The 25,772-nt window shown below is 53.1% G+C and overlaps 1 protein-coding gene across 2 annotated transcripts in view; it reads right to left on the reverse strand.

Annotated features, from left to right (window-relative positions):
- Window positions 1-1,052: 1,052 nt before the first annotated feature.
- The window catches only part of NOTCH3 (notch receptor 3), a 41,073-nt gene continuing 16,353 nt past the window's right edge, over window positions 1,053-25,772 (reverse strand). Inside the window, exons 16-33 of one of the 2 annotated variants that reach the window (XM_055372022.2) lie at window positions 25,594-25,749; window positions 22,911-23,136; window positions 22,275-22,476; window positions 21,995-22,142; window positions 21,386-21,570; window positions 20,682-20,814; window positions 20,343-20,600; window positions 20,141-20,259; window positions 18,817-19,382; window positions 15,347-15,679; window positions 12,066-12,220; window positions 11,726-11,948; window positions 11,481-11,565; window positions 8,654-8,816; window positions 7,194-7,498; window positions 6,775-6,922; window positions 3,890-3,987; window positions 1,053-3,136 (exon numbers count right to left, since the gene is read on the reverse strand). In XM_055372022.2, coding sequence (XP_055227997.1) covers window positions 2,084-3,136; window positions 3,890-3,987; window positions 6,775-6,922; window positions 7,194-7,498; window positions 8,654-8,816; window positions 11,481-11,565; window positions 11,726-11,948; window positions 12,066-12,220; window positions 15,347-15,679; window positions 18,817-19,382; window positions 20,141-20,259; window positions 20,343-20,600; window positions 20,682-20,814; window positions 21,386-21,570; window positions 21,995-22,142; window positions 22,275-22,476; window positions 22,911-23,136; window positions 25,594-25,749 — 4,556 coding nt within the window. In that variant the 3' untranslated portion in view covers window positions 1,053-2,083. The remainder of the gene's footprint in view (window positions 3,137-3,889; window positions 3,988-6,774; window positions 6,923-7,193; window positions 7,499-8,653; window positions 8,817-11,480; window positions 11,566-11,725; window positions 11,949-12,065; window positions 12,221-15,346; window positions 15,680-18,816; window positions 19,383-20,140; window positions 20,260-20,342; window positions 20,601-20,681; window positions 20,815-21,385; window positions 21,571-21,994; window positions 22,143-22,274; window positions 22,477-22,910; window positions 23,137-25,593; window positions 25,750-25,772) is intronic. The other variant, XM_055372023.2, reaches the window with a different exon arrangement.

Genomic DNA, 25,772 nt, shown 5'->3' on the forward strand with positions numbered 1-25,772 from the left:
AAAAAAAAGGAAGAAAGTAAAAGAAAAATCAATCACAATACTAGAAGTTTCTCTCTTCCCTGGAAAGAGCAATATGGCACCTATTTTGATAACACAGAGAGAAGGCTGGAGCTGTGTGATGTAGGGAAGAGAGGTTCTACTGGGTGCCATGTGGAGCATGTAGATGAAACTGATGCCCAGAGAAAGCTGTAGAGATGAAGAGAAACTGAGCCATTGTTGACCACATTTGAGCCACTAGATCAATTCTCCCCTGACGTTGGTCCTTTTAATTTATATGAGCTAATAAACCCCTTTCTTGTTTAAGCCAGTAGACTTTTGTGTCATTTGCAACCAGGAGCACTCCAACTGACAGAATCAACAAACATTAAATCCTATCCTCCTTTCCTGAAGACACCAGTGTAAACAGAACCTTGTCTTGGAGCACGACTGGTTGCGAGAAACAGAAACCCACCGAAGCTGACACAAGTAAAGAAGTATTTATTACATGGGTCCAAGGTTATCTCCAAAACCCAAAGGAGCAAGAAGTAAAAGTGAAATTCATGCAGAACCATGATCAGATACTTAGAAAGCAATTAATAAATACCTGTTGATCTCAATGGAATGAACACTCAATTAACTGGAATTGATAACTGCACTGGGAGCCGAGATAACCCCCCCAGCCCTCAAGGAGCCATTTGAGCTCTCATTTCTGATTCTCCCTGAATATTAGCTTCATTCTTCTGCCCTGTTTGCTTGTCTCTTTGCCCACTACCTCGAATTGGCCACTGATATTTCTAAATCTGATTGTGACCTTAAGAGCTCCACCAACTGACAACTTTCTTAGCCTCTCCATTAAAGAAAGTTCTCGAGCAAAAGAATCTGATTGGCTCAGCTTAAGTCAGGTGACAACCACTAATCCAATCGGTAGTCATCTGCCAAAAGAGGAAGCATAAGTAGACTGGCAAGTCAAATGTATTTACCCCAAGATGGGAGCTCAAGTTAGACCTGGGTGGGGGAGATAGAAGTCCCGCTGCCACCACTCCCCACCTTACCTAGACACAGACCAACAACACTGAGTGTTAACTATTCCTTTATTAGGTGGTGAGGGGAGTGGGGGGCTGTACAATGCAGGGCTTGGGAATTCAGCTACACAGGGATTTTGACCAGAAGCCATATCACAAAAATAGCCTAAAAATACCTCTATTCTGCCATGAGGCTGGGCCAGAGGATTACCAGGAAGAGGAAGTACCACTCAGGCAGCTCCTCTTCTTGTAGTCCCGCATTTACAGGGACACAAAGGAATGCATACATCTCCCCTGGCTCCCATTTCCCCCCAGCAGCCCCCTAGTTCCCAAAGGGAGATGGCCAAGGGTGGGGCTGGGGCAGAGGGAGTTGGCAGTGGGCCCTTCCCCAGCAAGGCTATGGAATATGTCCCATCTGGAATGCAGTGAAGTGAGGGAGGTGGGGTGGGGAGGAGGCTCCCAACACTCCCCCGACCCCTGGCCCCAGTGGGTGCGCCCAAGGGTGCCTACTTGGTACATACCTGGGTCGTGTACTCGGTACACGGGATCCCAGTCATGCCTGTGTACTAGGTACACAGAATCCAGCTTGGCCGAATGGGCCCACAGACTCAGCCCCACGGGGGCACTGGGGGGTTCACAGGGGGAGGGAGCATCTCCATATATATATTTTGTAAAAAATAATAATAATAAGTTTGTTTAAATGAATTTGTTTCTATACAAAATGTAAAAAAAAAAAAAGAAAAAGAAAAATAATAATAATTCATTCATGTCAGAGTGTAAGGAAATGAGAGGCCAGAAGGAGAGAGAAAGGAATGAGGGAAGAGAGAAGTGGGGAAGAAGGAGGTCCCGGACTCTTCACAAGACTGAGAGGGTGGGTGGTAGCCCCCACCCATTATAAATAAAGGAAGACTGAAGCCCTGGGCTGATGACCTATCTCGGTCACACTGCAAGGCAAGGATGCAGGAGGGTTGGTGGAAAGAGAAGAGGATGAAAAAGACTAAAAGGAAGGAAGAGACAGAGAAAGAAAGGAGGCAGGACGGGGGTCTCTTTAGGCCCCCAAGATCTAAGAACTGACGAGCGTCTCAGGCCAACACTTGCCTCTTGGGGGTAACTTCTGGCTGGGGCCCCAGCTGGGTCTGGGCCTGAGCAAGGGAGCTGGGAACAGACAAGGGAAGTGGCTGGGCAGGCAGTGCCCCAGTGCTGGTGGCCATGGCCCCGGTGGCAGTGGCTGGGCTGGGCGTGGATTCGGACCAGTCTGAGAGGGAGGGAGGCGAGGGGCTGGCCCAGTGCTCAGGGGATTCGGGGGATGGGGTCAGGTAAGGGTGCTCACTGGGAACCCGCAGGAAGCGGGCCTTTGGGGGGCTGCTGTGTGCCCCAGCTGCCGGGTACTCCTCGCCATGTCCTGGGACTGCCAGGTAAGGCGGGGGCCGCTCCTGTGGGGAGACGGGGGTCCCTGGGTTGAGCAGCTGGGGTCCCGGCGCCAATGGCAGCAGGAACGAGGGGCCTGGAGGGGCAGGTGGGGGCAGCCGGGCCCAATCGAGGGGGACAGCCACAGGGTTCAGCAGGCCCAGGCTGAGTACACATCCTCCAGGGGGCTGGCGCCCTAGACCCGCCCGGCCTGGGCCACCAAGCTGTGCCAGAGACACTGCAGTGGCAGTGGCAGCTGCATAGGGCCCCTCAAGGGGGAAGCCACCAGGGGAAGCAGGGGGCCCACCGAAAGGCCGCGGGGAGTCCAGCGAGTCCACGGGCGACAGCGTGACCGAGCTGTCAGCCAGGGGGCCCGGGCAGGCCAGCGTCAGCTTCTTGCCCCGCCCCCGGGGCCCCTGCGGCCCCAGCCCCGCCTTCCCGGGGGGCCTCCTGCTCTTCTTGGACCCCGACTGTGCCGCTTTGAGGCCAGGGAGGAAGGCCCCTGGAGGACAGAGCAGAGGCCCCAGGCCGTGGGGACCGGGGGGGCTGCGGGGCCCACTGGGTTGATCCAGCAAGCGCACGATGTCCTGGTGCAGTCTCTCCTGGGCTACGTCCCGCGGCAGCCTGTCCAGGTGGTCGGTGATCTCACGGTTGGCAAAGTGGTCCAACAGCAGCTTGGCAGCCTCATAGCTGCCCTCGCGGGCAGCCAGGAACAGGGGGGTCTCCTCCTGGGGGGCCAGAACCCACAGAGGTCAGCGAAACCCCAGCTAACAGTAGCAAAGTCTTCCAGCCTCTTGGGGGAGCCCGAGAGCTATGAGTTTGTACACTAGAGCTTGACAGACCTGGGTTAAATCCGGGCTGCGCTGGGGGAGCCTGGACAAGTTCTTTCCTCTAAACCACATTCATCCATCACCTACTAAGTGCCAGAGGTCAAGGCCAGGACTAGGGTGAGTTAAGTGAGGTACTCACCTTAGGCATAACTTTTTTTTTCTTGTCTTTTTTTTTTTTTTGACAGAGTCTCGCTGTGTCGCCCAGGCTGGAGTGCAGTGGTGCCATTTCAGTTCACTGCAACCTCAGCCTTCCGGGTTCAAGCAATTCTCCTGCCTCAGCCTCCCGAGCAGCTGGGATTACAGGTGTGCACCACTACGCCCAGCTAATCTTTGTATTTTTAATAGAGACAGGGTTTTACTACGTTGGCCAGGCTGGGTCTCAAACTCCTGACCTCAAGTAATCCACCCATCTCGACCTCCCAAAGTGCTGGGATTATAGGCATGAACCACCACACCCAGCCATTAGGCACAAAATTTAAGGGGCCCCCAAAAACTTTAGTCACCAAAGTAAATTATATTTTAATCCAATGTTTGGGGTTTTGTTTTGTTTTGTTTTGTTTTTTGAGACAGAGTCTCACTCGGTTGCCCAGGCTGGATTGCAATGGCGCTGTGCCACTGCTGACCCCCAGTGGACCAAGGGCTGGGGCTCACCTTGCTATCCTGCATGTCCTTATTGGCTCCATTTTTGAGCAGGGCCAAAGTGGCTTCCACGTTGTTCACAGCCGCAGCCCAGTGTAAGGCTGATTTCCCTGGAGGGTGAAGGGGAGAGAGGTCAGGACCAGGCACCTGTCCTGGGGCCCCCATGTCAGGGAGGCAGAAATTGTCTAGAATGTGGCCTATGGGTAGAGGAGGCAGGCCTGCCGTGAATATCCAGGTACTTGTGTCTGGATCCATGTGTGTGCAAATCTGCAAAATGACTCTGTGCAATGGGGAAGCACTCTGTGTCTGTGTGTGTGTGTGTGTGTGTGTGTGTGTGTGTGTGTGCATGTGCATGACTGTCTATACACAGGGGGTGCTGTGTGGACCTCCTTCAGTTGAACCTAGGGTTGTGACATCCAATACAGTAGTCAGTCACATGTGGTTTTTATTTATCCATTTATTTATTTTTGAGGTAGTGTCTTGTTCTGTCACCCAGGCTGGAGTCCATTGGCACAATCTCAGTTCACTGCAACCTCTACCTCCTGGGCTCAGGCGATTTTCCTGCCTCAGCCTCCCTAGTAGCTGGGACTACAGGCATGTACCACCACACCCAGCTTATTTTTTGTATTTTTGATAGAGATAGAGTTCCACTATGTTGCCCAAACTGGTCTCAAACTCCTAAGCTCAAGTGATCCACCAGCCTTGGCCTCCCAAAGTGTTGGGATTACAGGCATGAGCCACCGTGCCCAACCTACATGTGGTTCTTTAGATTTAAATTTAATAAAATAGGTGCCAGGACCATTCAAAGGGGAAAGAATGGTCTTCTCAACTAATGGTGCTGGAACAACTGAATATTCACATTCAAAGAATGAAGTTGGACCCCTACCTCACACTTTATACAAACATTAACTCAAAATGGATCAGAAACCTAAATATAAGAGCTCCAACTATAGAACTAAACATCTAGAAGAAAACATAAGAGTAAATCTTCATGACCTTGAACTAGGCCAAGATTCTTAGATGTGACACCAAAACCACAAATAACAATAACAATTACAAAACAGATAAATTGGACATGATCAAAATTGAAACTTTTGGCCAGGCACAGTGGCTCACGCCTATAATCTCAACACTTTGGGAGGCCAAGGTGGGAGTATTGCTTAAGGCCAGGAGTTTGAGATCAGCCTGGGCAACAAAGTGAGACCCCATTTCCACAAAAAATTTAAGAATTACCCAGGTGTGCTGGCACACACCTGTAATACCAGCTATTCAGGAGGGTGGGATGGGAGGATCACTTGAGCCTGGGAGTTTGAGGCTGCAGTGAGCTGTAATCATGCCACTGCACTCCAGCCTGAGTGACAGAGTGATACCCTATGTCTAAAACTAAAAGAAAAAAAAGTGGTCCATCAATACAATGGATTATTATTCAGCTGAACTATGCTACAACATGGGTGAACCTTGAGAACATAATGCTAACTGAAAAAAAGGCAGACAAAAAAGACCACATATCATATGATTACATTTATATGAAATGTCCAGAATAGGCAAATCCATGAAGACAAAAAGCAAATCAGTGGTTGCACAGGGCTGGACAGATGAGGGGCTTGGCAGATGATGGCCAAGTGGTGAGAATTTATTTTTCAGGTGATGAAATGTTCTAAAATTGACTGTGGTCATAGTTGTATGACTCTGATTATACTAAGAGCCATTGAATTGTACACTTTAAATGGGTGAATTGTATGGCATGTTAATTATATCTCAATAAAGCAGTTTTTTGTTTTTTGTTTTTTTTTTTAAAAGGATGGACTCAATGGCTGATGCCTATAACCCCAGCACTTTGGGAGGCCAAGGCAGATGGATCACCTGAGGTCAGGAGTTCGAGGCCAGCCTGGCCAACATTGCGAAACCCAGTCTCTACTAAAAATACAAAAAAATAGCCAGGCATGGTGGTGGACACCTTTAGTCCCAGACACTTGGGAGGCTGAGACAGGAGAATCACTGGAACCTGGGTAGTGGAGGTTGCAGTGAGCCAAGATCACACCATTGCACTCCAGCCTGGGTGACAAGAGTGAGACTCTGTCTCAAAAAAAAAAAGGGCAACATAAGGAGAAAAAAATTAAACGAACTAAAACATTTACTTCTTCATTTGCCCCAGTCACATTTCAAGTCACTATATGTGGCCAGTGGCTACTATATTGGACAGTGCAGAGAATAATTCCATCATCACAGAAAGTCCTATTGGCCAGCCCTGCCCTAGAACTGTGGTTCTCAACCAGGAGAAACTCCCTGCCCCCAGCCCCCAGAGCATTTGGCAATGTCTGGAGACTGTTTTTTTTTTTGAGATGGAGTCTGTCCCCCAGGCTGGAGTGCAGGGGCACAATCACGGCTCACAGACTCAACCTCCTGGGCTCCAACGACCCTCCCACCTCAGTTTCTCGAGTAGCTAGGGCCACAGGTATGCACCACCGCACATGGCTAATCTTTCAAAAAACTTGTAGAACCCACTATGTCGCCCAGTCTGGTCTCAAACTCCTGGCCTCAAGTCATCCTCCTGCCTCGCCCTCCCAAAGTGTTGGGATCACAGGCATGAGCCACCACACATGGCCTGATGTGTACGTTTATTATAATAACTTCCAGCAGGTGGAAGTAGAGTGTGTCCGTCTAACAAAGCAGGTGGAAATGAAGTATCTAGGGGAAAGGCACCTTTTTCTAAATCCCTGAGGCACCCTAAGGACTAGTGGTGACCCTGCATGACCCTGCAGGCTTTATGAAGCCTGGTTATGTGTGCGTGAGCTTCAGTGATTGGGTCTCAACATGGGTATGAATTTGCACCAACATGACCCTCGGGGCCCAGGTGACACTAACCCAGCTTAGACTTGATTCCTCTGCCAACCTACCAAGCTCATCCACAGCATTGACATCAGCATGGCTGGCGATGAGCTCTTCCACCATGCCCTCTACTGCCAGGCGGGCCGCCAGGATCAGTGCCGTTGAGCCATCTGCCATGCGGGCATCCAAGTCTGTAGAGCGGTTTCGGATAAGAATCTAGGACAGAGAGTGGATGCAGCAGGAGGGGTCATGGCAGGAACAGAGGAATCAGGAGCACCCCTAAGTCCCATGAAGTCCCCAACCCCCATACCCTAACCCCTGAAATTGGTGAGGTTCAGGGAACAGCTGCTTGACAGATACTGTATTCCCATATAACCCCATTTTCCAAATGAGAAAAAATGAGTCTGAAAGGCAGAACTGGGGCTCAAACCCAGGTAAGTCTAATGCCTGCCCCAGCTCTGAAGTCCAAAGTGTGTGCCTGTCTCACCTGGAAGACACCCTGGGCATCGGCTGTGACAGCTGTGTGCAGGGGAGTGCGGCCTGAGTGGTCCTGGGCATTGGTGTCTGCCCCAGCATCCAGCAGCCTCTTGGCTGCATCAGCACGGGCATAACGGGCAGCCAGGTGCAAAGCAGTCTCGCCAGTACGGTCAGTCCGTGCCCCAAGCTGAGCCCCCTGGCAGATCAGGTCGGAGATGATGCTAGCTGATGTGTCATCTGCCTCATCCTCTTCAGTTGGCATTGGCTCCAGAGCCCCCCCACAGAAGGAAGCCAGCATTAGCGGGGTGAAGCCATCTGCAGGACAGGAGTGTGTCAGCAGGAAGGTAAACACAGGGCCTTTTCCAGGAAATGTTATCAAGGGCACCCCATTAGGAGCTAATGGGACACATGGAAGAACGAGGATTAGCAGATCCTCCTATCTGCACACCCACACCCAGGATGAGGATTCGTGGGCATGTGATTTATCACAGAATGACTCCTAGGGCACAGGGAACACAGGACAAGGGACTCTGGGAGTCAAGCAAGTGTGCAGCCTCCAGTAAATTACCAAAGGGTTATTCCACCCTGATCCTGCAAAAGGACTCTGGAACATGTGTTGTACCCCAGAGTTCTAATCCAGCTCAAGGCAAAGAAACCATCCCCTTCATACTCCTGCACCCACTGGTTAGGAGCTGCCCCTTTCTGCCAATTCATTTGAGTATTTTAAAAGGGGGGAAAAAAAAAAGAGCTGCCCCCAGGGACATAAAATCCCAGGCACTTCAGGCCCCAGCAGCCAGAGGGACTTCAAAAGAGAGCCATAAGTACAGGCCATTTGGAGCAAAAGCAAAATGAAGCTAAGGCAGGAATGCCCTGAAACATAACAAAGATGGATCTAAGAGGATCAAACAACATAGTCTGCTACACTGCACACACGGTACACAAGCACTTGTCCTCATTTTTCTTAGGGAGCCGCTTGCATCCGGTTCTCCATTCTCAAGCCCTGGGTAGAGACCGACCTCCCCACTCCACCCCCAGACCCGACCCCCACCAGCTCAAAGACAGGTATGTGAATCAGGCTTGGTCAATTTGCATATTCCAGCCCCCTGGTCATACTGATTGGCTCAAGGATGAGCACGTGACCCTAGTCTGTCCAATCAGAATGCATCCTGAGACTTTTGCTGGAGCATTAAGAAGGTTTTGTAAGATTGGAGTCAAAGGGTAGAGAGGGGAAAACAGTCCTGGATCCAAATGTGCCACTTTTAGTTAAATGAGTTGATAAATCCCTTGTTTTACTTAAGCTAGTCTGAGTTGGACCTTTGTCACTTCCAACCAAGAGTGTTGCTGAATACACACACCCTTCACAGAAGCTTAGAGACTCCCCCAGTTCTCCCCAAAACACAGAGTCAGAAATAACCTCTCACAGGTAGGATGGGTGAGGGGCATCCCTTTGGGAGGGGCACTGTCACTGACCTGGGCCACGCACATTGACATCCATGCCATCAGCATCTGCGTCGCCCTGTGGTGGTGTCAGTGCCATGGCTGGTGCCACGCGGATGTCAGCAGCAACCAGATGGTGTTGAGTCCACTGACGGCAATCCACAGCCTCCTCAGCCCCCATGCCTGGCTCCTCTACCTGGAGGGGCAGGCACCCTCGATCTCAGATCTCACCCTTTGGTGCTGGGGAGAGCTACTGCCAGGGATGGGGCTGGGCATTCCTACAGGTTTCTCTTTAGGAGATACACACAGAGCCCTGGGAAATCATTTACCATCTGTTTGGTGTTTTATTTGTTTGTTTTTGAGACACAGTCTCGCTCTGTCGCCCAGGCTGGAGTGCAGTGGCATGATCTCAGCTCACTGCAACCCCCGCCTCCCGGGTTCAAGTGATTCTCCTGCCTCAGCCTCTGGAGTAGCTGGGATTACAGGCACATGCCACGGTGTCCAGATAATTTTTTGTATTTTTAGTAGAGAAGGGGTTTCACCATGTTGGCCAGGCTGGTCTCGAACTCCTGACCTCAGGTGATCAGCCCCTCTCAGCCTCCCAAAGTGCTGGGATTAACAGGAAATCAATGTGTGCCACAGCCCAAGGAGCTAATAAAAGGAAGACACAAGGTTTCTTTTTTTTTTTTTTTTTTGGTCTTTTTGAGTAATAAATGGCTTTAATTATTTATGTATATATTTTTTAGAGACTGAGTCTGTGTCACTCAGGCTGGAGTGCAGTGGTGCAATCATACCTCACTGCAGCCTCAACTTCCTGGGCTCAAATGATCCTCCCACCTCAGCGGCCCAAGTAGCTGGGACTATAAGCACACAGTATAAGCAGATTGGGATAGCATCTGATCCAGGTTCAAGTTCCAACCCCGCCCCTTAGTAGCTGGAAGGCTCTGGGCAAATCACTTTGAAGCTCTGAGCTTCTCATTGGCAAAATCAGGATGACACAGCCATTCCACCATGCTAAGACACCACCACAATTACATTGGGCCACCCCTTTAATACCTCTAAAACCTACTTTGGGATGGGAAGGCAGAAAGAAAAGTCTGGGTTGAGCAGGTTTTTTTATCTGTCCACTGTAACAGATGACTCCATTTCACAACATTAAAATATGGACAGAGGAAGGGAGTTTGTAAATTGAAGTATATGTCAATAGCTACTTTACAGTGTCCTCAAAGAGATGAAATAAGATGTTTTATGCGCATTAGAGACATTCAGTGGGTGCCTCAGTAATGCTAGCAGGATCTGTATGGACTCAATTGTGCCCCCTCTAAAAATCATACACTGGCCAGGCACGGTGGCTCACGTCTGTAATCCCAGCACTTTGGGATGCCGAGGTGGGTGGATCACTTGAGGTCTGCAGCTTGAGACCAGCCTGGCCAACATGGTGAAACCCCATCTCTACTAAAAATACAAAAATTAGCCGGGCATGGTAGCACATGCCTATAATCCCAGCTACTCGGGAGGCTGAGGCAGGGGAATCACTTGAACCTGGGAGGTAGAGGCTGCAATGAGCCAAGATCACGCCACTGCACTCCAGCTTGGGCAACAGAGTGAGACCTGGTCTCAAAAAATAAATAAATAAATAAACGGAAATCATACACTAAAACCCTAAATCATATATAAAACTTCCATGTGCCTGCATTTGAAGATAGGACTTTATTTTTAGACAGGGTCTTGCTCTGTTACCCAGGCTGGAGTGAAATGATGCAATCATAGCTCACTGCAGCCTCCAACTCCTGGACTCAAGCAACCCTCCTGCCTCAGCCTCCCAAGTAGCTGAAACTACAGGTGCAAGCCACCATGCCTGGTGAGATAGGGCCTTGAAGGAGGTAATTAAGGTTATATGAGGTTATAAATGTGGGACCCTAATCCAATAGGACTGGTATCCTTACAAGAAGAGGATGGGATGCCAAATCTCTCTCTCTCTCTCTCTCTCTTTCTCTACCCTCTGTGTACACAGAGGAAAGGCCATGTGAGGCTACAGTGAGAAGGCGGCCATCTGCACACCAGGAAGAGAGCCCTTACCAGGAACCAGCCCTGACAGCGCCTTGGGCTTGGACTTCCAACCTCCAGAACCGTGAAAAAATTAATTTCTGTTGTTTAGGTCACCTATGCTGCAGGTCTTTTTTTTTTTTTTCTTTTTGAGACGGAGTTTCGCTCTTGTTGCCCAGTCTGGAGTGCCGGGTTCAAGGGATTCTCCTGCCTCAGCCTCCCGAGTAGCTGGGATTACAGGTGCCCACCACCATGCCCAGCTAATCTTTTGTATTTTTAGTACAGACAGGGTTTCACCATGTTGGTCAGGCTGATCTCGAACTCCTGACCTCAGGTGATCCACCTCTGTGGGATTTTTTAATGGCAGCCAAAGCTGACTCATACTGAACCCAGGGGCATGACTCCATGAGCTCAGAACTGGCTCAGAGCACTTTCAGGCTAAGTCCATGCTGGACAAAATTGGAACTGACAGAGATAAGGCAGACTTGCTCTCTGAGCTGGTGGGACACCTCCAGGAAGAGTGCAGGCTGGCCAGGAAGCAGGATCCTGGCTGGGAAGGGGCAGGATGGAGGGGAGGATTTTCCACCTGCCCGGAGGGACCCTTGGGGCCCCAGTGGCAAATCTTCCTCCCTCTGAGGTCACAGAACCACACTGAGAAGAAAGGGTTGCAAAGCTGGGACTATTCTCTGGAGCTAGGGAGGTGGGGACAGCGGTGCCATCCCCTGATCACGCCCATCATCCACTGGGGACCCCACCCAATACCCTGAGGGGAGGGGTCAGAGGAGGGGGCAAAGGTCAGAGGAGGGGGCAGTACCTTTAGCCGCTTGGCCTCTGGGCACTCTGTGTCCATCCAGTCTGTGGCCACCTCCCCCATCAGGCTCTCACCCTTGGCCATGTTCCTGGCGGACAATGGGAAGAGGGGATGTGAGGGGGACACTAGAAGTGTCCAGCTGGGAAGGAGGATTTGGGGTGGGGTCAGAGGTCTGAGTCAGGTCAAGGCGGGGTCCAGGGTTCATAAGGTCCCCGTAGTCACGGACAGGGAGCGAGCAGGGTTCTCACTTCATGCCCAGCGCGTCTTGGCCCACGGGTTCCCGCCGGCCCTTGTGACCAGAGGCCACGTCCTTGTGCAGTGAGAAGCCCTCGGGGAACCAGAGGGTGCTGTGCTCGCGCTTGCGCCGGGCCACCATGACACCCAGGACGAGAATGACCAGCAGCAAGACAGCGCCCGCCACTAGCAGTGGCAGCAGCGGGACGCTGGGTTCTGGAGGCTCCAGCGGCTCCCCTAAGAGCAGGAAGCAGAGGGCGGGGCTTCAGTCGAGGGCGGGGCTTTGGCCTCAGGCACGGCTTCGGCCGCCCCCAGCTCCGCCCCCGCCATCCCCTCCCCAAGGCAGGGCCGCACCCCGCACGTCCCGCAGTGGGTACGGGAAGTCCAGGCGCTCCACCGCTGACAACGCTCCCAGGTAGTCAGCGGCGCTCTGGGCATCGGGGAAGCAGTGATCATTCTCAGGCGACTGCAGGCAGAGCCGGTTGTCAATCTCCAGCATTACTACCGAGCTGCAGGGACAGCAGGGAGGGACCAGAGGGCTCAAAAATTGCCCGATGCACCACTTTCCCTCCCCAGCGCCTGGCTCTGAAGTGCCATCTCCACCCACAGGTCTCCATGGCCCACCTGCATCCACCTGGCATCCAACCCCACTGCACCCCTAAAACGTGTCTTGCTGTGGTCAGCAGTTCCCCCAGAGCCGTGAATCCAGTGGATATTATTTTTTGATCTTGCACCCAGGCTGGAGTGCAGTGGCGCGATCTCGGCTCACTGCAACTTCCCCTCCTGGGTTCAAGCGATTCTCCTGCCTCAGCCTCCCAAGTAGCTGGGATTACAGGCGTGTGCCACCATGCCCAGCTAATTTTTTTGTATTTTTAGTAGAGACGGGGTTTCACCATGTTGGCCAGGCTGGTCTTGAACTCCTGACCTCAAGTGATCCTCCTGCCTTGGCCTCCCAAAGTGCTGGGATTACAGGCGTGAGCCGCCACTGTGCCCGGTCTGTTTTTTTTGTTGTTTGTTTGTTCTGTTTTGTTTTGTTTTTTGAGACAGTTTCACTCTGTCGCCCAGGCTAGAGCACAGTGGCAAAATCACAGCTCACTATAGCCTTGACCTCCCGGCTTCAAGCAATCTTTCCACCTCATTCTCCCAAAGAGCTGGGACCACAGGCATGTGCCACCACACCTGGCTAATTTTTTTGGGGGGTTGGGGGTGGAGGCATAGAGATTAGGTGTCACTATGTTGCCCAGGCTAGTCTTGAACTCCGGGGCTCAAGCAATCCTCCCACCTCAGCCTCCCAGTGTGCTGGGTTTACAGGCCTGGGCCACTACGCCCAGCCAATGGACATTGTTTGTTTTTTGTTTTTGAGATGAAGTCTTGCTCTGTCGACAGGCTGGAGTGCAGTGGTGCGATCTCAGCTCACTGCAACCTCCGACTCCCTGGTTCAAGTGATTCTCTGCCTCAGCCTCCTGAGCAGCTGGGATTACAGGCACGCGCTACCACACCCAGGTAATTTTTGTATTTTTAGTAGAGACGGGGTTTCACCGTGTTGGCCAGGACATTGTGTTTGTTTGTTTGTTTTGAGACAGAGTTTCACTCTTGTTGCCCAGGCTGGAGTGCAATGGTGCTATCTCAGCTTGCCACAACCTCCACCTCCAGGGTTCAGGCAATTCTCCTGCCTCAGCCTCCTGAGTAGCTGGGATTACAGGCATGCACCACCACGCCCCAGTAATTTTGTATTTTTAGTATACACAGGGTTTCTCCATGTTGGTCAGGCTGGTCTCGAACTCCCGACCTCAGGTGATCCACCCGCCTCAACCTCCCAAAGTGCTGGGATCACAGTTGTGAGCCATCACACCCGGCCTCTTTCTCTTTTTTGAGCTAATTTCATTCATCCAATCCCTTAGGTCTCCGTGTCCCCAGATTAATTCTTCTGTTCCCTTCTCTCCCCACTCCTTTGAGTCCCTCTCATGGCTTCAATGATCATCAACACTTTTATATCTTTCTTGTTTGTGTCTTTGGCCCCCAGGTATCTCCTTGGAGGCCTTCCCAATACTCCCAGGTCCCTCAGACTCTGCAAGCTCCAAAATGACCTGTTTTTCACTTTGTGGCCCTATCACTCAGTTAGCTTAGCCAAGGGCTGGTACATCAACCACTCTCCTTCATCCCTCTACCCCTCCCCTTCCACCACCCGCATCCCAATATCTATAAAACCCAACCCTCCTCTCTGTATCAGAGACCCACCCCTCTCAGGTCTCTGCCTTCTCCTCAACAATAGCTACACCTCCCTTCTGGTACCTCTACCAGGCCACTAGCAGGATACTTCTATATTTTTTCTTTTCTTTTTTTTTTTTTTTTTTTTTTGAGACAGAGTCTGGCTCTGTTGCCCCGGCTGGAGTGCAGTAGCACAATCTTGGCTCACTGCAACCTTCACTTCCTGAGTTCAAGTGATTCTCATGCCTCAGCCTCCCGAGTAGCTGGGACTAACGGCATACACCACCACACCTGGCTAATTTTTTGTATTTTTTAGTAGAGACGGGGTTTTGCCATGTTGCCCAGGCTGGTGTCAGACTCCTGACGTCAAATGATCTGCCTTCCAAAGTGCTGGGATTACAGGCGTGAGCCACCGAGCCCCTCCTATTTCTTTCTTCTTCTTCCTCTTCCTCCTCCTCCTCCTCCCCCTCCCCCCTCCCCCTCCCCCTCCTTCTCCTTCTCCTTCTTCTTCTTTCTTCTTTCTTCTTCAAGAGATCAGAGGCCGGGCATGGTGGCTCACGCCTGTAATCCCAGCACTTTGGGAAGCCGAGGCAGGTGGATCACGAAGTCAGGAGATCCAGACCATCCTGGCTAACACACTGAAACCCCGTCTCTTACTAAAAATACAAAAAATTAGCCAGGCATGGTGGCGGCCGCCTGTAGTCCCAGCTACTCGGGAGGCTGAGGCAGGAGAATGGCATGAACCCGGGAGGCGGAGCTTGCAGAAAGCCGAGATCGCGCCTTTGCACTCTAGCCTGAGCGACAGAGCGAGACTCTGTCTCAAAAAAAAAAGAGAGAGAGATGGGAGTCTTGCTATGTTGCCCAGGCTAGATTTGAATTCCTGGGCTCAAGTGATCCTCCAAGTAGCTGGGACTACAAGAATACATTGTGCCCGGCTTTATCTTCTATGTCTTTAAGAAGAAGAAAATTAGGCCGGTGTGGTGGTGGATGCCTGTAATCCCAGCTACTCTGGAGGCTGAGGCAGAGAATTGCTTGAACCCAGGAGGCAGAGGTTGCAGTGAGCTGAGATCGCGCCACTGCACTCCAGCCTGGGTGACAGAGAGAGACTCCGTCTCAAAAAAAAAAAAAAAAAAAAAAAAAAAGAAGAAGAAGAAGAAGACGAAGAAAAAAACCCTACACATGTATTTAACCACTCTACCAAGCCACTTAGCAACCTGCCTCCCCACGAGCCAGCGCTAGACCTGGGCAATTCTACCCCAGAAGCACTAGCTCCATCTGGAGGCATTTTTTGCTTGTCACAGCCAGGAGGCGGTGCTCCTGACATCTGGTGGGTAAAGGCATTAAGTGAAATGAAACACACAAGACCTGGATCAACAGCATCTCTCCCCTCCCCAGCCACCACGGCTCTTCCAGGTGGGGTCACTCACCCGATCACCTCGGGGGCCAGCTCCCGACGGGCCCGGGGTTCGGAGCCAGGACTAGGCCGGTGGTAAGGGAAGACCATGGCCTGGCCGTGCGCGTCCAGGCGGAAGCGCAGCGAGGTGCGCAGGATGGCGCTGAGCCGCTGCAGAAAGTCGGCGCTGGAACGCAGTAGCTCCTCCGGCGGCAGCAGCACTGTGAGCACCAGCACGCCGCGGGCCAGCAGGGCCGGCACCTCGCTGGCACAATCCAGCCCATCCCAGCCGCACTCCTCCGTGTTGCAGCCCTGGTCGCAGCGGCCGTCGGCAAAGTGGTCGGCGCAGTACTTCTCGTACACCGGGCTGGTGGGGAAGGGAGAGGCAGAGACGGTCGGAGTCAGGGGTCAGAGGAGACAATCCCCTTCCATGCATTCACACCGTAGAGTACAGAGACTCCAGACAAGGCTTGCACAGGGGACTGGAATGTACGGACCCATGTCAGGCTTTCTGCAAATCTTGCCATTCACTGGATAATTTTTTTTTTTTTTTTTTTTTTTTGAGACGGAGTCTTGCTCTGTCGCCCAGGCCGGAATGCAGTAGCATGATCTCTCGGCTCACTGCAGCCTCCACCTCCCTGGTTCCAGCGATTCTCCCGCCTCAGCCTCCCAAGTAGCTGGGATTACAGGCATGCACCACCACGCCCGTCTAATGTTTGTATTTTTAGCAGAGACAGGGTTTTACTATGTTGGCCAGGCTGCTGTTGAACTCCTGACCTCAGGTGATCCACCTGCCTCGGCCTCCCAAAGTGCTGGGATTACAGACGTAAGTCACCGCACCCAGCCCTTGATAATATTCTTTTAAATTGATTGAAATAGGGTCTTGCTCTGTTGCCCACGCCGGAGTGCAGCGGTGCGATCATAGCTCTCTGCAATCTCAAACTCCTGGACTCAAATTATCCTCCCTCTTCAGCCTCCCAAGTAGCTAGGACTACAAACCCACACCACACTCCCGGCCTCACTGACTAACTATTAATTAATCAGTAAATACTAACTGACTACCATGTGTTGGGCACTGCTGCAGGCACAAGGATAAGGCCCGGCCACAATTCCTGGTCCACGTGCAGCTGGCATTCCACTGGGTGAAGACAGATAGTAAGGGAGATACATGAGCCAAATATACAGCATCTCCATTACTCATCAATAAAACCAAAATGCAGGCTGGGTGTGGTGGCTCATGCCTCTAATCCCAGCACTTTGGGAGGCCAAGGTGTACGGATCACCTGAGGTCAGGAGTTCTAGGCCAGCCTGGCCAACATGGTGAAACCCCTGTCTCTACTAAAAATACAAAAATTAGTCAGACGTGGTGGCGGGCGCCTGTAATCCCAGCTACTCGGGAAGCTGAGGCAGGAGAATAGCTTGAACCCAGGAGGTGGAGGTTGCAGTGAGCCAAGATCACACCACTGCACTCCAGCCTGGGCAATGGGAGAGAAATCCTGTCTAAAAAAAAAAAAAAAAAAAAAAAAATATATATATATATATATATATATATATATATATATATATATATTCACACACACACACACACACACACACACACATGCACACACATAGTGCTGGATGGAATTAAATGCTAAGCAGAAAAATAAAGCAGAGGAAGGGCTGGGGGTGACCAGGGAGGTGCTCACTGAGAAGGTACCACCATTTCAGCAAAGACTTGAAGGAGGTGAGGGAGGAGCCATGTGGGGGAATGGAACAGCCAGGCAGCAGGAACAGCTTGTGCAAAGGCCCTGATATGGGATCAAGCCTGGGGTATCTGGGAAACAGCAGAGAGGCCAGGGTGGCTGGAACAGAGTGAGTGAGGGGAAAGCAGAGAAGATGAGGATGTGGAGATTAAGGGGGTGGAGGGTTCCAAGCAGACAGAGAGGTACGCAGAGGACAGAAGGGGCAGGGTGTAGGGATGGACAGATGGACTGCCTAGGACAGACAGAGAGAGGGGCAGAAGAGGGGCAGAGATAGTCATGGGCACCCACAGATAGCCATATAGAGGAGCAAAAAGAGTGCATGGATGGACAGATTTGGCCCAAGGATGGACAAGCAGGGGTGGAGGAAGACAGTTGGGTACACAGAGGAACAAAAGCAATTTTTTTTTTTTTTTTTTTTTGGTGAGACAGAGATTTACTCTTGCTGCCCAGGCTGGAGTGCAATGGCACGATCTCAGCTCACCTCATCCTCCACCTCCCAAGTTCAAGCAATTCTCCTGCCTCAGCCTCCCGAGTAGCTGGGATTACAGCCATGTGCCACCACACCCGGCTAATTTTGTATTTTTAGTAGAGACGGAGTTTCACCATGTTGCCCAAGCTCGAACTCCTGACCTCAGGTGATCCGCCCTCCTCTGCCTCCCAAAGTGCTGGGATTACAGGCGTGAGCCACTGTGCCCGGCCAATAAAAGGAATTTTTAGGCTAGATGTGGTGGCTCAGGCCCACAATCTCAGCACTTTGAGAGGCTAAGCTGGGTGGATTGCTCTGAGCTCAGGTGTTCAAGACTAGCCTGGACAACATGGCAAAACCCCATCTCTAAGAAAAAGCACAAAAGTTACCCAGGCGCGGTGGCTCGCACCTGTGGTCCCAGCTCCTAGGGAGGCTGAGGTGTGAGGGTTACTTGAGCCCAGGAGGTAGAGATTGCAGCGAGCCAAGATCACACCACTGCACTCCAGCCTGGGCCACAGAGCAAGACCCTGTCTAAAAAAAAAAAAAAAAAAAAAAAAGGAACCAGTTGCGGTGGCTCACGCCTGTAATCCCAGCACTTTGGGAGGCCGAGGCGGGCAGATCACAAGGTCAGGAGTTCGCGAGCAGCCTGGCCAATATGGTGAAACCCTGTCTCTACTAAAAATACAAAAAAAAAAAAAAGCCAGGCGTGGTGGCAGGTACCTGTAGTCCCAGCTACTCGGAAGGCTGAGGCAGGAGAATCGCTTGAACCCGGGAGGCGGAGGTTGCAGTGAGCCGAGATGGAGCCATTGCACTCCAGTCTGGGCAAGAGAGCGAGACTCCGTCTTAAAAAAAAAAAAAAAAAAGGAATTCGGCTGGGCACGGTAGCTCACACCTGTAATCCCAGCTATTCCGGAGGCTGAGGCAGGAGAACTGCTTAAACCCGGGAGGCAGAGGTTGCAGTGAGCCGAGATCGCGCCACTGCACTCTAGCCTGAGCCACAGAGCAAGACTCCATCTCGGGAAAAAAAAAAAAAAGGAATTATTGGATGGAGAAAAGGGCAGACAAACGGGGCAGAGAAGTGCATAGGCAGATAGAAACAAGAACAAGATAGGCAGAGCACATGGATGAACAGACACACGGACAGACACGTGGGACACACCGGTGGGCAGATAGGGTGCACAGAGAAACAGACGGGACAAGTGGATGGGCAGGTGGAAAGAGAGGCAGGGCCCATGGACAAACAGACTGGGATGGATGCATAGACAGACGGATCGATCGGGTGGATGGGCTCACTTGCAAGTGCGCTCGCGGCCACCGGCGTGGCAGTCGAAGTTGTCATAGAGGCAGGCGGGCGAGCTGCAGGCGGGGTCGCAGCGGCTGTTGTTGAAGAGGCGCCAGCATTGCAGCGCCTCGCACTGCCGCCAGGGGTCGCCCACGCTCAGCGAGCAGTCGCCGCCGTCCCAGCCGCAGCCCGGGCTGTTGCACTCGCGGTCGCAGCGCTGGTCCCCGCGCTTGGCCTGGCAGGCGGCGCGCGGGCACCGCGGCTCCTCCGAGACCTCGGGTGCCGCGGCGGGCGCCTCGCAGCGCGGCCCGGTCCAGCCCTGCGCGCAAGCGCAGCGGAAGAAGGGCGCGAGCGGCGCGGGGCGGCAGGAGCCCCCGTGGAGACAGGGAGCGGCCGCGCAGCTGGCGTTGCTGGCCCCCGGCGGCGACCCCGGGAAGCTGCGGCAGGAGGATCCCGACAACCCTAGGGGGCAGGCGCAGCGCGGCCCGCGGGGCGTCTGCTGGCATGGGACGCCCACCGGGCACTGCAGCTCCCGGCAGGAGCGCGCCACCCGCTCGCAACGCGGACCCCAGAACGGCTGGGGGTCGGGTTTGGGGAGGGAGGGAAAAAAGTGAGGGTGGGGAGTGGAGGGAAGGAGGAGAAGAAATGGAGGAGTGGGGAAAAGAAGAGTCAAGGGGAGAGAGCGGGGAAGAGAAGAGGTCAAGACTAAGGAAGATTGAGACCCCCTCAACCTCCCCATGTCCCACCCAACCGGTCCCCTTTCCACAGTGGAGACCCCACCTGGCAGATAAGCCCTGCCATCCCAGGAGGCCACGCCCCCCAATCACCATCCTCACCCTTTTCCCTTCAAACCTCCAGGAAATGTCGGGGCAGGGGGTTGTTTCTTTGTTTTTTGAGACGGAGTGTCACTCAGTCGCCAGGCTGGAGTGCAATGGCGTGATGGCTCACTGCAACCTCCGCCTCCCGGGCTCAAGTGATTCTCCTGCCTCAGCCTCCCGAGTAGCTGGGATTACGGGCGGCTGCCACTACGCCCGGCTAATTTTTATATTTTTAGTAGAGACGGGGTTTCACCATGTTGCCCAGGCTGGTCTCGAACTCGGCCTCAAGTGATCCTCCCGCCTCGGCCTCCCAATGTGCTGGGATTACAGGTGTGAGCTACCACACCCGGCGGAAATGTCAGCATTTTCCAGAAACTCCCTTCCCTTCGATGTCTCCCCCAAAGCCACATCCTCCTCCTAGACGCCACGCCCCTACTACTCCAGAGGCCACGCCCCTACCACCTCCTCCAGAGGCCACGCCCCTACTCCTCCTCCAAAGGCCGCCACCCACACCTACCTGGGCACAGTGACAGGTGAAGGTCAGCCCACCCCCAGGACCCGGGCTAGGACGGCACTGGCCTCCATGCTGGCATGGCTGGGACTCGCAGGGAGACAGGACAGTCTGACAGCGAGGACCTGAGGGAGCAGGAGCATGCAGATCAGCCACAATGGGGGAATGACAGGCGGGATCCCAGGCCAGCCCCTTTGCCAACGCTTACCTGAGAAGCCAGCATGACAAAGACAACGGAAACCTCCGCCTGGGTCCTGCAGGCAGTCCCGGGTGTGTGCCGCGTGGCAGGCACCTGAGCGACACTCATTGATGTCTGCCTCGCAGCGCAAACCAGTGTATCCTGGGGGACAGGTGCAGCGGAAACCGCCCACCAGGTCCACGCAGGTGCCATTGTGTAGGCACCGGGGCCCTGAGTCCAGGGGTGGGCCTGGACCGCAGTCATCCTCATTAATCTCGCAGAGCACCCCTGGGGGAAGAAACAAGGGGTGGTCAAGAGGGAATGAAGACAGCCTCTCATCCTGTCCCCCCAACCCTGGCCCTGGCATACCCAGCGTTCCTGGGGGACAGGAGCAGAGATAGCGGGCCACGAGGTCAATGCATGAACCCCCGTGCTGGCAGGGCTGGGAGGCACATTCGTCCACGTCGTCCTCACAGTTATCACCATTGTAGCCAGGAAGACACTTCAGTGGGGTAAGAGAGGGACCCACTCAGCTTAGTGGGACACAGATACACCTGGACATACCCATGAAGACGCAAAGAACCCCAGCACAAAAGGACACACACAGATGTTCAGCACACTACCAGTAGGTAATCCCAGCACTTTGGGAGGCCGAGGTGGGCAGATCACCTGAGATCAGGAGTTCGAGACCAGCCTGGCCGACATGGTGAAACCCTGTCACTAAGAAAAATACAAAAATTAGCTGGGTGTGGTGGTGGGTGCCTGTACTCCCAGCTATAATGAGAGGCTGAGGCAGAAGAATCACCTGAACCCAGGAGGCAAAGGTTGCAGTGAGCCGAGATCTCGCCACTGCACTCGTCTGGGTGACAGAGTGAAAACCTGTCTCAAAAAAACAAACAAAAAAACACCCCAGATCTACCCAGGGTGACACCCACAGATACACCAAGAGTCACAAAAGCAAAAACTCAGACATATCTAGAGACATACCCATACCAAGCCACACAGATATGTGTGCCCAGACACACCCAAGCATGCCCACCTCCTCTTCCCTCTCCTGGGGAGCGCCCCCTTACCTCACACATGTAGCCCCCCATATAGCCACGGCAGGTCCCCCCATGCTGGCAGGGCTGGGCCAAGCAGGGGTCCACCTCCTGCTCACAGTGGCTACCAGTACGGCCCTCTGGGCACACGCAGTAGTGGGAGCTGTCTTCATCCACACACTGCCCACCCGCCTGACACAGCTGCTCCAGCCGCACCCCTGCAAAGAGGAGAGTGGCACAGGAACAGAGGTAACCCCACACATCCCCCTTCTGCCTCCATCACACAGATCATTCAACATCCTTGGTGGAATGAGTCCCCAGGATCGCACCCACACTCCATCAGGTTGTCACACATCCCCCCAGCAGGCAAGGTCTCATCACTGACATACACACACATGCCTTCAACACTCACAGCAGCTCGGTCACACCCTGTAGCACACACACCATCCCTGCTGTCTCACAGTGACAGACACACACCATCCCGGCCAGTTGTCACATGCTCACACACCCACACCACTCAGCCACACACCCCATCATGCCCCATAGGCTCTGTGCCACCCCCATTCGGCTCACACTAGCAGGAGGTACATGCATGAGCCCCTTCCCGAGGCCCCACACGCCCGCCCACATGCTCCCACTCACCGATCTGGGCTGCGGCCTCCCTGCAGGGCAAGCTTCGGATGTCACAGAGGCGTCCGCTCCATCCAGGGGGACAAAGGCAATAGGCCCCAGTCTGGACGCAGCGACCCCCGTTTTGACAAGGCTGGCGGCTGCACCAATCCACAAGCGTCTGGAGGGGAAGCACTCAGAGTCAGTACTGGGGGGTGGGGGGTAGTCTGGGAGAAACTGTGCCCCGACTTGGCTTCTCCCTCCTAGGATGCCAGGCAGGCTCCTCCCCCAGGTCCCCAGTAACTCCACCCACCTGGCACTGCGGGCCCGTGAAGCTCTCGAGGCAGGTGCAGCGGAAGCCAGGGTGGGCGGCGCTGCAGACGCCCCCGTGTAGGCAGGGCCGCGAGAGGCAGGGGTCTGCCTCATGTTGGCAGTGGGCTCCTGTGTAGCCGGGACGGCACAGGCAGCTGAACGAGTTCACGCCGTCCACACAGGTCCCGCCATTGAAGCAGGAACTGGAGCGGAAGGAGTGGGAGGGAGGATCAGGCTCCGCCCCCTCACAGGCCCTGCCCTCCTTCCTGAGTCCCGCTGGAAGCGCTGCGTCCCGCTGGTAGCGCTGGGGACGTGTCCCACTCCCCGACCCTTATCTCCGCAAGAAGCTGCAGCCCCAGCAGAAGCCAATCAGGTCCCTTAGCTCCAATTCACCAGGGACTTCAGCCCTAAGGTGAGAGCCACCTGGAGGCCATGCCCTCTCAGGCACCAGAGACTCCAAGGTGAGCTCCAAACAGACGCCCTGCTCCTTCCCTGGCCCTGCCCCATCAGTCATCAGAGTCCGCAGTGGGTACCAAGCTGAGGACTCCCCCAAGTCTTTGCTGTCCCCACTTCGTCCCAGGTCCCAGGCCCCATCCCAAGCCAGAGTCCCTGCTCTCCAAGCAGAGGCCCCGCCCACCTGGGGCTGCAGTCGGGCAGGTCCTGTTCGCAGTGGAAGCCTCCGTAGCCCGGCGGGCAGGTGCAGGTGAAGGAGGCCACGTGGTCGGTACAGGTGCCCGGGCCGCAGGGGTTGCTCAGGCACTCATCCACATCACGGGCGCATCGTGGGCCGGCGAAACCAGGGAGGCAGGAGCAGGAAAAGGAGCCCACGCCGTCTTGGCACGAGCCACCGTTCAGGCATGGGTCTGCGGACAGGAGGAAGGCGGTCTGGTCACCTACCTTGCCCCCATTAGCCCAGTCTGACTGGGATATGCCTTGGATTGAGAAGAATTCAGGAGGAAACCAGGTTCAACTGGGATGGGGTGCATTTGGCCAGAGGAATCTAAATCCATCCCCTTCTGTGGCCTCGTCCCCTCCTTTATCTGGAAACCTCACCTATGTGGCAAGGGCAGGATGTTGGGAAAACCAAAAGGTCCCTTTAAGCTGCCAAGCAAACGCTGCTAATTGTGCCTGATCTAATTCCTGTGCTTGGAACAGGCCAAGGACAGTGGCCATTAGCCACATGTGGCTACTGAGTCCTTGAAATTGTGACTAAATGGAGATGTGCTATAAATGTAAAATACATACTGGGTTTCAGATTTTGAAGTCTTGGTATGAAAAAAAAATAGGCTGGGCGTGGTGGCACACACTTGTAATCCCAGCACTTTGGGAGGCCGAGGTGGGCAGATCACTTGAGCTCAGGAGTTCGAGACCAACCTGGGCAACATGGCAAGACCCCCTTTCTATAAAAAATACAAAAATTAGCTGGGCGTGATGGTGCACACCTGTAGTCCCAGCTAGTGGGGAGGCTGATACGGGACGATCACTCGAGCCTGGGAGGTCAAGGCTGCTGTGAGTCATGATCGCACCACTGCACTCCAGTCTGGGCGACAGAGTGAGAACTTGTCTCAAAAAAAAAAAAGAAAACAATGTAAAATATCTCATTAACAATTTTATACTGGTTACATGTTGAAATGATATGTTAATATATTGGGTTAAATAGATTATATACATTTATTTATTTATTTTTATTTTTATTTTTTTTTGAGATAGAGTTTCGCTCTTGTTGCCCAGGCTGGAGTGCAATGGCATGATCTCAGCTCACCATAACCTCCGCCTACCGGGTTCAAGTGATTCTCCTACCTCAGCCTCCCGAGTAGCTGGGATTACAGGCATGTGCCACCACGCCCAGCTAATTTTGTGTTTTTAGTAGAGATGGGGCTTCTCCATGTTGGTCAGGCTGGTCTCAAACTTCTGACCTCAGGTGATCCACCTGCCTCAGCCTCCCAAAGTGCTGGGATTACCGGTGTGAGCCACTGTGCCCAGCCGATTATATACATTCAATAAATTAAATTTAAATATATTAAATTTGGTCAGGCACAGTGGCAGCAGTCTGAGAGGCCAAGGCAGGAGGATGGCTTGAGGCCAGGAGTTTGAGACCAGCCTAGACAACGCAGTGAGACCCCATCTCTACAAAATTAAAATAAAAATATTAGCTAGGCATGTAGTGAGTGCCTGTAATCCTAGCTACTCAGGAGGTTAAGACAGGAGGAATGCCTCAGCCCAGGAGTTCAAGACTGCACTGAGCCAAGATCGCACCACTGCACTCCAGCCTGGGCGACAGAGCCTCACTCTGAATACATAATAAATAAATAAATATAAAATATTAAATTTAATATCTCCCATTTCTGTTTATTTTTTAATGTGGCTACTAGAAAATTTAAAACTGCATATGTGGCTTGTGTTATTTATCTGGCAGCGCCCCTTTTTGTTTGTTTGTTTGTTTGTTTGTTTTTGAGACGGAGTTACGCCTTGTTGCCCAGGCTGCAGTACAATGACACAATCTCGGCTCACCGTAACCTCCACCTCCAAGGTTCAAGTGATTCTCCTGCCTCAGCCTCCCAGGTAGCTGGGATTACAGGCATGCACCACCATGCCCTACTAATTTTGTATTTTTAGTAGAGATGGGGTTTCTCCATGTTGGCCAGGCTGGTCTCAAACTCCTGACCTCAGGTGATCCGCCCACCTTGGCCTCCCAAAGTGCGAGATTACAGGTGTGAGCCACTTCGCCCGGCCTCTGGGGGGCCTTTTATCTCATACTTTGCACACGATATTAACTCGATTGCTCTCAAAGACAGTGCACTTAGGCCGGGTGTGGTTGCTCACGCCTGTAATCCCAGCACTTTGGGAGGTGGAGACAGGTAGATTGCTTGAGCCCAGGAATTGGAGACCACCGTGGGCAACATGGCGAAACTCCGTCTCTACAAAAAACACAAAATATTAGCTGGGCGCGGTGGTGTGCGCCTATAGTCGCAGCCACTGGGGAGGCTGAGGCGCTTGAGCCCAGAAGGCAGAGGTTGCAGTGAGCCATGATTGCAACACTGCACTCCAGCGACAAGAGCTAAGATTCTGTCTCAAAAAAAAAAAAAAAAAAAAGGCAGGGCACAGACTCCAAGGTTCTAAGCCCAGCTCATTCCCTAACTCGTTCCATGGGCTTGCGCAAGAAGTCACTCAACCTCCTCAGGCCTCAGTTTCCATATAAATAAAATGGGAAAAGTAAGATAACTATGAAGATGAAATGACAGCACAGTGCCAGGCACACAGTTCAAGCTTAATGACTGTGTTCCCCAGAGCAGCACCCCCAAGAGCTCCCCTGCACTCACTGGGGTCACAGTCATTGATGTCCTGATCGCAGGAAGGGCCAGTGTACCCTCCATGGCAGGTGCAGCTGAAACTCCCTGCCAGGTTGGTGCAGATACCATGAGGGCCACAGGGTGCGGGGCCAGCACACTCATCCACATCCTGCTGGCATCGTGGGCCTGGGGGTAGGGAGCAAGGTTAC

This window comes from Gorilla gorilla, chromosome 20 (assembly GCF_029281585.2).
Source record: "Gorilla gorilla gorilla isolate KB3781 chromosome 20, NHGRI_mGorGor1-v2.1_pri, whole genome shotgun sequence".
Taxonomy (NCBI): Eukaryota; Metazoa; Chordata; class Mammalia; order Primates; family Hominidae; genus Gorilla; species Gorilla gorilla.